This window comes from Hipposideros armiger, unplaced genomic scaffold (assembly GCF_001890085.2).
Source record: "Hipposideros armiger isolate ML-2016 unplaced genomic scaffold, ASM189008v1 scaffold_23, whole genome shotgun sequence".
In the NCBI taxonomy this organism is placed as follows: Eukaryota; Metazoa; Chordata; class Mammalia; order Chiroptera; family Hipposideridae; genus Hipposideros; species Hipposideros armiger.
The window spans coordinates 6,590,235-6,602,461 of record NW_017731373.1 but is presented as its reverse complement, the minus strand read 5'-3'; the positions used below and the strand labels follow the sequence as shown (position 1 = coordinate 6,602,461).

Below are 12,227 nucleotides of genomic sequence, written 5' to 3'. Positions count from 1 at the left end.
ACCCCTCAAAGTGACAACCCCCCACCCCCACTTTGACTTATAATGTTCAGTACTGGAACTTGGGCTTGAGCCTGAGTATTAGATTACCAATCCAGTTAAATTATTTCCTTAAGATAAATTTCTAGGAATGGGATTTCTGAGTCCAATAGTATAAACATAATTATTGATCTCAAGATTCTGTCAGGTCTATTTCCTCTCTTTCTGACTCCTTAGAACTTCTCTTTCTAAACCTAATCCATTTGCAGTTGTTTAAAAAAACCTTTTGTATTTGCAGTCATGCACCCATTAAAGATGCGGAAACGTTCTGAGAAATGTGTCATTTAGGCAATTTTGTCATTGTGCAAATACTATATTTACACAAACCTATATAGCCTACTACTGAAATTGTATGTACTATACTTTTATACAACTGGCTGTGCAGGTTTGTTTACACCAGTATCACTACAAACACGTAATGCATTGTGCTACATTGCATTACGTTAAGACAGCTAGGAAGTCAGCTAGGCGACAGGAGTTTTTCCGCTCCTTATAATCTTATGGGATCACTGTCGTATATGCACTCTGTCATTGACTAAATCATCATTATGTGGTGCACAACTGTGTTTCAAAACCACTGCGAAACTGTAAGGAGGTCTACTCTAACTCTAGCTGGGACTAAACTGATATGATTTGAATAAAACACATAATTGCAGATAAATTCTAAGTGTTTTATACCTCTATACTGTACCCTGGTACAAAGATTGGAAGATTAGATATTTTTACCTTTTCTTGTTTTTCTGATGCTACTTGTTTATTAACAATGGATAATTCATGACTTCCTCCCCCTAGACTGGGCCTCCAAAGGGGGATTCGAACTTCCCCTTTCACACACTGATAACCAGCTGCTGCCTTCACAGAGTCCAGAGAAATTAACAAAGTGTAAGTGATTTGTTTATATTCGTTGCCATCATATTAACAATCAGCTGAATTCAGATAAATTTAGAAAAGGACCACTTTAGAGTCTTTGTCTCATATCCAGAAAAATATTTTGTTAATAATAAATTAAAATGAAAGCTTTACCTGGCTATCCCTCATCGTAGAAAGAATTGAATAGAAATTGTGAGCTTGTCATAGTAAACTAAATTCAGTACTTTAATCTTTTATATTTTATGTTAAGGTTTGTTGATAATGGATGATAGCACTGGGGATAGAAGATACTCCTTGACTACAGCATGGCTATTGACAAACAATGCATTCAGGCACTTAGCATGGCCCTGGTACATGGTAATTGCTAACATATATGGAATATTTACCATATTGTTGTCTGCGGAGCTGGTCCATGTTGTAATTACCATGTACGGTATATACAGAAAATAGACACATTCTGTCTGGCAGTATTTTAGATACATATTAATCTTGGTCACTGATAATTGATTTTTAAAAACCTTTTAATTGGAAAGGATTTCAAATGTACACAAATGTTGCATAAATGAAAATAGCACAAAGAATACTAGTATACTTTTTAGCCATATTCACCTATTGTTAGTATTTTGCCCCAATTGCTTTATGCAGGCCTCTCTGTGTTATTTTGTTCTGAACCAATTGAGTTACATACATCATGATCCTTTACCCCTAACTACTTCAGTTTGTATTTCCTAAGAACAGATATATTCTCTTGCATGACCAGAATATGATTGTAAACGTTGGGAAATCTAATATTAACATAACACTTTCCTATAATCTACCATCTATTATTCCAGTTTTATGATTTGACCCAGTAATGTCCTTTATAGCATTTTCCCTCTTTGGTAGGGCAAGTCTAGGGTCATGTGTTATATTCATTAGCCATGTCTTTTTAGTGTCTTTTAATCTGAAACTGTTCACTGATTTTTTTTTACTGGAATGCTCCTTATTTCTGCTTTAGCTGAGGTCTCCATGTGATTAAATCCAGGTCTTTTTTTTTCTTTCTTTTACTAAATTCTTTTATTTTTAAGTATAGCTGGTATATAATATTAGTTTTATTAGTCTCAGGTGTACAATATAATGATTTGACATTTTTATAGCTTACAGTATGATCACCCCACTAGTTCTAAAAATCGTTACTGTACATATTATTACAATTTTATTGTCTATAATCCCCTTCACCTTTTCACCCATCCTCCTAACTCTGTCACCTCTCTGGTAACCATCCTTTGGTCTCTGTTTTTATGAGTCTGTTTTGTTTTATTGTTTTTTAGTTTCCACATATAGGTGAAATCATATGGTATTTGTCTTTCTCTGTCTGACTTATTTCACTTAGCATGATACCCTTTGGGTCCATCCATGTTGTCGCAAATGGCAAGATTTCATTCTTTTTTAATAGCTGTATAATATTCCATATTGTGTGTCTCTGTGTGTGTGTGTGTGTGTGTGTGTGTGTGTGTTTGTACTTGTACACACACCACAGCTTCTTTATTCATCTATTGATGGAAACCTAAGTTGCTTCCATATCTTAGCTATTGTAAATAATACTGTAATGAACATAGTGGTGCATATATCTTTTCAAATCAGTGTTTTTGTTTTCTTTGGATAAGTACCAAGAAGTGAAATTGCTAGGTAATATGGTAGATCTACTTTTAATTTTTTGAGGGATCTCCATACTGTTTGCCATAGTAGCTGCAACAATTTGCAGTCCCACCAACACTGTACAAGGGTTCCCTTTTCTCCACTTCCTCTCCAATATGTTATTTGTTTACTTTTGGTAATAGCTAATCTGAATGGTGAAAGGTGGTATCTCATTGTGGTTTTGATTTGCATTTCCCTAATGTTTAATGATGTTGAGCATCTTTTCATGTCTGTTGGCCATCTTTATGTCTTCTTTGGAAAAATGTCTTTCATGTCCTCTGCCCATTTTTTTTTATCAGATTGGGTTTTTTTTCATTACTGAGTTGTATGAGTTTCTTATATATTTTGAGATATATCATTTGCAAATATATTCTCTTTCAGGAGGTTATCTTTTCATTTTGTTGATGGTTTCCCTCACTGTGCAGAAGCTTTTTAGTTTGATGACATCCCATTTGTTTACTTTTGTTTCCCTTGCTTGAGGAGACATATCCAAAAAAAAATCACTCAGATTGATGTCAAATCGTTTACTTCCTATGTTTTCTTTTAGAAGTTGTGTGGCTTCAGGCCTTACGTTTAAGTCTTTTAATCCATTTTGAGTTTATTTTTGTATATGGTGTAAGAGAGTGGTTCAGTTTCATTTTTTTGCATGTATCTGTCCAGTTTTCCCAACACCACTTGTTGAAGAGACTATTGTTACTCCACTGCACAATCTTACCTACTTTATCATAGATTAGTCAACCACATAAGGACTTTCTAGTCTGTTCCACTGATCTATCTGTTCGTTTTTGTGCCAGTTCCATACTATTTTATTTTAACGTTGTATAATTTTAAATAAGTGAGTGTGATACCTCCAACTTTGTTCTCTTTCTCAAGAGTGATTCTTCTATTCGTGGTATTTTGAGGTTCCACATAAATTTTAGGATTATTTGTTCTAGTTCTGAGAAGAATGCAATTGGTATTTTGATAGGAATTGCATTAAATCTGTAGATTGCTTTCAATAGTATGGGCATTTTAATGATACTAATACTTCCAGTCCATGAACACAATATATCTATTTATTTGTTCCTCTTCACTTTCTTTCTTTAAATGTCTTACAGTTTTCAGACTATAGGTCTTTTACCTCCTAAGTTGAATTTATTCCTAGGTATTTTATTCTTTTGATGCAATTGTAAATGAGATTGCTTTCTTAATCTGTCCTTCTGATTGTTCATTATTAGTGTACAGGAATAGGATATTTGTAAATTACTTGTGTATCCTGCTGCTTTACTGAATGTTTTTTTTTAAGATTTTATTGGGGAATTGGGGGAGGGGAACAGCGCTGGGGAATCGGGGGAAGGAGAACAGACAAGTTGCTGTCCTTTTTGTTCTTCAGTCTAGTTGTGGAGGACGTTGCTTCACTGGCCCATGTTGGTATTATCATTGCGCTCTTCCTGGGGAGGCAGATCAGTTGCCGGCCTCTGGATGGCCGCTCACGGTGGCTCTTGGCAGCTCACGCTGGCGGCCGGCCACACATGGTAGCTTATGGCAGCCCACTGTAGCAGGGGCTGCAGCCTACGCTGTCGCCAGCAACTCACGGCAGCCCAGCTCCAGGTCGAGCTGTTGTTCACCATCTTAGCTGTATAGGGCAGCATCACTGGCCCTCATGTGGGATCCGAACTGGGGCCCTCTGGCATCCCAAGCCAGTTCTTAACCAACACGCCACTCGGCTGGCCCTTTACTGAATTCTTTTAATTCTATTAGTTTTTGATGGATTCTTTAGGGTTTTCTATAGATAGTATCATGTCATTTGCAAATAGTGACAGTTTTACTTCCTTTCCAATTTGATGCCTTCTATTGCTTTTTCTTGCCTGACTGCTGTGGCTGTGTTATCTAATACTTCATTGAATAACAGTGGTTTTACTCAGTTTTTCTCTTATATAATTACTATTTTGTTTTATTTTATCCTCTCTTGCAATTACTAAGCAGTTTATGGGGAGACACTTTGTTGTGACCATACACAAGTCTTCTTGCTCATCATCAGAATTTCCATTTAGATTTAACAACCATTGTTGCTTTTTGCCTGATTCAGTCTTTACTGTAATGGATGAAAATGATTTTTCCATTCTTTTATTGTGGTAGAAAACACATAACAAAATTTACCATCTTAAAAATTATGTTTAGTAATGTTAAGTATATGCAAATTGTTGTGAAACAGATCTCCAGAACTTTTTCATCTTGCAAATTTACAACTTTATACCCATTAAACAACTCCACCTCTCCCCTGGTAACCACCATTTTACCTTGTTTCTCTTTGACCACTTTAGATATTGCATAGAAGTAGAATCATACAATACTTGTCTTTTTGTGGCTGGCTTATTTCACTTAGCTTAATGTCCTCAAGGTTCATCCATGTTGCAACATGTAACAGGATTTCTTTTAAGGTTGAATACTATTCCATTGTATGGATATACCACATTTGTTTATCCATTCATCTGTTGATTACTTTTCAAATAGACTTATTAACATATAATTTACATGCCATACAATTCACTACTTCCACCAGCCCTCAATACTCTGCTATAAATGAAAGACTGCTTTTTTCCTCCATTTTTTATGTATCTATTAATCAGTATGGATTCATATTTTTTTAATGGTTTAAATCACCACTGTACTTAATCATTTTGGTGCTCAAATTGCCCATATTGGCCAGTGGGAGCCCTTTTAAGCTGACTTCTTCGGAATCCTTGTGATACCTGTATTTTTAAAATTTCAAATACTTTGAGACTTATAGAGAGGCTTGCAAAAATAGTACAAAATATTCCAATTTCTTCACCTAGATTTCCCAAAATTTTACCATGTTTGCCTTATTCTCTCTTTCTTCACGTGTGTACATATATAATTTCTTCTGAAATTATTCTGAAATTAAGTAGCAGATATAATGCCCCATTACCCCTAAATACTTTAGTGTCTATTTCCTAAAAACAAGAACATTCTTTTACATAATCATGGTACAGTGATCAAAATCAGAAAATAATCCATAAACCTTATTAAGATTTTGTCAGTTGTCCCACTGTCATTTATAACAAAGAAAAAGGGTTTTCTTCCCTAGCCCAGGAGCCAAATGCATTTAGTTGTCTCTTTAGTCTCTTTTAATCTATAACAGCTCCTCAATGTTTGTCTTTCATCATCTTGGCTTTTTTGTAGCATACAGGCTATTTATTTTGTAGGATATTCCTCACGATGAGTTTATCTGATGTTTTCTCATAATTAGATTCAGTTTATGCACTTTGGCAAGACTAGAAACACAGGAATGTCGTTGTGTCTTGTTAATAAACCATATCAGGAAGCACATGATGTTTATTTTACCTATTGTTTGTGATGTTAATTTTGATCACTTCGTTATGGCAGTGTCTGCCAAGTTTCTCCATTATAAAATTACTATTATAATTTTCCCTTTGAAATTAATGAGTATCTTTTGGGAAAGTATTTTGAAACTGTGTAAATAGTTTGTTTCTATCAAAGTTTCACCCACTAATTTAGCATTCATTGATAATTCCTATAAGAAACACTTATTACTATGGTTGCTGCCAAATGGCGGTTTTCTATTTCCTCATTCCTTTTATATTTATTAGCCAAAAGCTTTCTCATGTCCTTTATTTTCTTTACTTATTTGTTGAAATGTATTATTGTGTACTCTTGGAATCATATTTGATTATTCCCACTTCTTTGGGATAAATTAATTGGGGAATCCATCAATTCCAAGTAAATCACAGATTCACACCAGCTCATTCAGAATACAACCATCCTTAGGGTTTCAGACAATAGACAATTTATTATAGTTTTCTTTTTTTAAACCTGCTAAAACTGAATTTGTGCTTAATTATTAAAATAGAGACTATAAAGTCAATACATTTTGCCCACTATTACATATTAGATAGTGTGCCCAGAACTTAAAGCCAGAACTTGTGTGGGTATCACTGACATTACCTTGGGGTTCCCAGAAACAGAATGGGACACACACTGAAGCCTTTCACTCTGTCCTAATCCTTGAGGCTTTGGATCCCTACAGCCCAAACTCCAGCCTTTCACTTTGTGGAAAGTGGTAACCACAATTGTAAATCAGCATTCCTTTGACTCTTCCGAGCAAGACTACTTTTCATCCTCTGCCCACTGTGTCTCTTGTTTCATATTTAGGTCTTAAATTATCCCCTGGGTCTCATGTGTGATTTCTGGTCCCTTGGCCTTCAAGAGCCTAACATTCTGTGATGACCCACTGTCTGTGCCACTGTGCACTCTTTTACTAGTCCTAGCCTTTGGCCAAAATGTATATCCTTGATTATCTGCCACAGTACAACTTATAGACTATAGATATATGACATTTTCCAGTCTCCACAGGGAAATGAGAGGGAGTTGGCTAACAGGAAGTTGTATCTGAGACACAATCCACTCTATTAAATATATGTCAAAAACTTGTAATAGTTGGACTTACAGTCAAGATAGTGGAGTAGGTTAACCTCTGTGATCTCCTCCTCTCACTACCAAATCACAATTGCAACTAAATTATAGCGCAATCATCATTGAAAACCACCTAAAGACTAGCTGAACAGAAGTCCTATAACTGAGAATATAAAGAAGAAACTATGTCAAGACTAGTAGGAGGGTCAGATACACGATTGGACAAGTCCCACACCCATGGTGTGGGGATTAAGCATCAGGAGGGATATGTTAGCTGTGGAGGTCCCCTCTGAGGAGCGAGGTGTCACAGCTCCCCATTGGACTCCCCAGTCAGGGAACCAGTGCTGGGAAGAGAAGTTCTATAACACCTGGTTATGAAATCAGCAGGGATTCCATCCAAGAAAGATAAAACCTACAGGAGACTGACACATGCTGCTTTTAAAGGGCCAGGGCACAGACTCACTTGCCCACAAACTCAACTCACTCTAAGCTCCAGTGCAGGAGCAGCATCTCAGAAAGCACCAGGGGAGGAACTAAACTGACTAACTTCAGGATGAGAGCTAGAGGGACAGGCATCAATGCAACTCTTTCCAAGGATAAAAGTGCTGGCAATCACCACTGTTCCTTTGTTGTTCTACCACTCAGCTGGCCCACTGCAGGGGGGCACCAGATCTGTGCTCTCCATTAATCCGGTCCATACCATTTACCCCACTCTGGTGATTCCCTGGGACTGCCCCACTCAACTCACTCCTCTGACCCGAGCCTCTTCCAGCAATTCCAACACAACTATCCTGCCTTGGCTCATGCTGCAGACTTTTCTCAAAATCTCTCAAAGGTCCACAAACCCCAAACAAGCATTAGCCAGCTTCTTCATGCTTTGTAGCTCTTGCTAAGCAGCCACAAGCCCAGCACAAGATGCAAATTGTCTCAACTTCCATTATAAATCCCAGGAAGTGGCCACATGCCTGGCACAAGTTGTGGCTGGCCTAAGCTTGCATCATTATGCCCACCAAAGGGTCCCAAACATGGCACTAGTGGGAGCCAGCCTTGGCTCAGTGTAGCACCTCTAAGCCCAGTACAAATGGCAAACAACCACAGATAAATCTGTAGCTCCTACCAAGTGGCACCAAACCCGGCACAAGCAGCAGCTGACCTTGACCTGCCCCAGAGCTCCTCCAAAGAGGCTCCAGTCAAACACACCTAGTTTCAGACCACACTAGTACCACCCAAACAACTCCACAAATGACACACCAAAAGGGCACACTTGGCTAGTACCAGAGCCCTGCTAAAGTGACTCCGGCTCCATGGGCCAGCCCCCACACAACAGCTTGTCCACTGTAGTCATAGCCAGCCCTAACAGCCAGTCAACCAGAGGGTCAACCCCACCCACTGACGTGCCAACAGCAATTGAGTCCCAAATACTACAAGAGTCACACACAACCCACATAGGAGACACCCCTGGAGCATCCAGATCAGGTGACCAGTGAGACTATGCCACTGGGCCCCACAGGACACCTTCTACATAAGACTACTCTGTTAAGACTGGGAGACATAGGAGATCTAATACATAGAAACAAATGGAGTCAACCAAAATGGGAGGAAAGAAACATGTCCCAAATGAAAGAATAGGAAAAACTCCCAAAAAGAACTGAACAAAATGGAGATAAGCCATCTACCAGACACCAAGTTGAAAACACTGGTTATAAGGCTGTTCAATAAACTTAGGAGAATAATAGATGAATTTAATTCGAATTTTCACAAAGAGATAGGAACCATACAAAAGAACCAGTCAGAAATGAAGAATACCTGAAATGAAGACTACACTAGAGAGAATCAGATTAGATGAAGCAGATGATCTAATCTGTGATCTTGAAGAAAGGGTAGTGGAAAACAACCAATCAGAACACCAAAAAGAAAAAAGAATTTTAAAAAGTGAGGATCCTTTAAGGGACCTTTATGACAACATCAAGTGTACCAATATTTTCATCATAGGGGTACCAGAGGAGAAGAAAGACAGCAAGGGATTGAAAACCTATTTGAAGAAATAATTACTGAAAGCTTTCCTAACCTAGCGAAGGAAATAGACATGTAAGTCTGGGAAGCACAAAGTCCCAAACAAGATGAACCCAAACAGGCACACACCAAGACACATAATATTTAAAATGCCAAAGTTTAAACACCAAGGGAGAATCTTAAAAGTAACAAGAGAAAAGCAGTTAGTTACATACAAGGGAGCTCCCATAAGACTGTTAACTGATTTCTCAACAGAAACTTTTCAGACCAGAAGGAACTGGCATGAAATATTCAAAGTAATGAAACATAAAGACCTACAACCAAGATAACTTAGGAGAGCTATTATTTAGAATCAAAAGAGAACTAAACAGTTTCCCAGACAAGAAGAAGCTAAAGGAGTTTGTCACCACTAAACCAGAATTACAAGAAATATTACAGAGACTTCTTTAAGTAGAAAAGATCAGATATCGATAAGAAAATATATGAAAGAGGGCCAGCCAAATGGCTCAGTTGGTTAAGAGCTCACTCAAGAGTTCGAGCTATGAACAACAGCAGTTCGATTCCTGGCCCGAGCTGAGCTGCTGCTGAGCTGCCAAATATATATATATATATGAAAGAAAAAAATGCTCACTGACAAAGGCAAAGAGTAAAAGCAGTGGATCGACCAAATGTAAAGCTAGTACAAGGGTTAAAAGACAAAAGTGCGAAGACCATGTGTAATTACAACAGCAAATTAAGGGATAAACACACACACAAAATAAAAATAATGACAAGAACATAAATATGGACGGGGTGAGTAAAAATGGTAGTAATTTTCAAATGTGTTTGAACTTAAGCAACAATCAAAACAGAATTCCAGGGCAGGGCCCCGGATCGGATCCCACATGAGGCCCAGTGATGCTGTGCTCTCTATAGCTAAGATGGTGAACAGCAGCTCAACCTGGAGCTGGGCTGCTGTGAGTCGCCGGCAAAGGCGTAGGCTGCAGCCCCTGCTGCAGTGGGCTGCCTTGAGCTACCATGAGTGGCTGGCAGCCGGCGTGAGTGGCTGGCAGCTGGTGTGAGACACCATGAGCCGTCATGAGCCATGAGTAGCCATCCAATGGTCGGCAAATGACTGCCTCACCCAGGAAGAGCGCAATGATAATACCAACATCGGCCAGTGAAGCAACGTCCTCCACAACTAGACTGAAGAACAATAAGGACAGCAACTGAGCAACTGGTCTGTTCCCCTTCCCTGATTCCCCAACGCTGTTCCCCTTCCCCGATTCCCCACTAAAATCTTTAAAAACAAAACAGAATTCTGTAAACATAGATTGGTATATATGAAGCACATGGTAACCACAAACCAAAAGTCTATGAGATTTACAAGAAATAAAAAGAAAGGAAACCAAAATAATGAAGAAAGCAAGAGAATAGGAAAGAAGCAGAGAACTACAAAAATGATCAAAAACAGTTTTTAAGATGGCCGTAACTACATACCTATTGATAATTACTTTAAATGTAATGGAGTAAATGCTTCAAATGACATAAGGGTGGCTGAATGGACAAATAAAACTCAGACCCTTACATATGTGCCTTCAAGAGACCACTTCAGATTGAAAACACACACGGACTAAAAGTAAAGGGATGGAAAAAGATATTTCATGCAAAGGGAAACAGAAAAGCTGGAGTAGCAATACTTATACCAGACAAAATAGACTTTAAAACAAAGAACATAACAAGAGACAAAGAAGGGCATTTCATAATGATGAATCGTTAATCCAGCAAGAGGATATAATGCTTGTAAACATCTATGCATCCAACATCGGAGCACTTACACATATAAAGCAAATATTGATGGCCATAAAGAGAGAGATCAACAGTAATACAATATACAATACAGTGGAGGACTTTAACACCCAATTGACATCAATGGATAGATCATCCAAACAGAAAATCAACAAAGAAACAGTGGCTTTAAATGATACATTAGAGCAGACAGACTTAATTAGCAGCAGAATATACATTCTTTTCAAGTGCACATGGAACATTTTCAGGATAGATGACATATTGGCCACAAAACAAGTCTCAATAAATTTAAGAAGATAGACATCATTATAAAGCATTGTCTTTGATCACAATGGTATGAAATTAGAAATGAATTACAAGAAGAAAACTGAAAAACACAAATACATGGAAGCTAAGTAACATGCCACTGAACAATGAATGAGTTAACGAGAAGATCAAGGAAGAAATCAAAAGATACCTTGAGACAAATGAAAATGAAAACACGACCCAAAATCAATGGGACACAGGAAAAGCAGTTTTAGAGGAAAATTCATAGCAATACAGGCCTACCTCTCAGAAACAAATGAACAAAAATCTCAAATAAATACTCGAACCTTACACATAAAGGAACTAGAAAAAGAAAACCAAACAAAGCCCAAAGGGTGAAGAAGGAAGAAAAATAAGATCAGAGCAGAAATAAACAAAATAGAGTCTTAAAAAAAAACAACTGAAAAAAATCAACAAAACCAAGAGCTGGGTCTCTGAAAATATAAACAAAATTGATAAACCTTTAGCCAGACTCATCAAGGAAGAAAAAAAAAGGGGGGGCCAAATAAATGAAATCAGAAATGAAAGAGAAGTGACAAATGACACCACATAGAACTCAACACCAAAAAAAACCAAAAAATCCAATTAAAAAATGGGCAGAGGACATGAAGAGACATTTTTCCAAAGAGGACATACAGATGGCCAATAGGCATATGAAAAGATGCTCAACGTCATTGATCATCAGAGAAATGCAAATAAAAGATACAATGAGATACTATCTCACTCCTGTCAGAATTGCTGTCATCAATAAGTCAACAACAAACGTTGGGGAGGATGTAAAGAAAAGGGAACCCTTGTGCACACTTGGTGGGATCGCAAATTGGTGCAACCACTATGGAAAACAGTATGGTGGTTCCTCAAAAATTAAAAACAGAATTACCTATGTATGACCTAGCAATTCCACTCCTGGGTATTTATCCAAAACACTAATTCAAAAAATATATATGAACCCCTATATTTACTGCAGCATTATACACATGGCCAAGATATGGGAACAACCAAAATGCCAATCAACAGATGACTGGACAAAGAAATTGTGGTACAGGGCTGGCCGAGTGGCGTGATGGTTAAGAACTGGCTTGGGACACCAGAGGGCCCCGGTT

The 12,227-nt window shown here is 37.8% G+C and overlaps 1 protein-coding gene across 10 annotated transcripts in view; it reads left to right on the top strand.

The window, feature by feature from the left end:
• Positions 1-12,227, top strand: part of ICA1L (islet cell autoantigen 1 like) — an 84,940-nt gene that overhangs the window by 67,838 nt on the left and 4,875 nt on the right. For 9 of the 10 annotated variants that reach the window (XM_019635762.1, XM_019635764.1, XM_019635755.1 and 6 more), the window contains one exon: positions 829-918. The exons of the other annotated variant lie outside the window; for it this stretch is intronic. In XM_019635762.1, the coding sequence (XP_019491307.1) occupies positions 829-918 (90 nt within the window). The remainder of the gene's footprint in view (positions 1-828; positions 919-12,227) is intronic. 10 annotated transcript variants of the gene reach the window in all.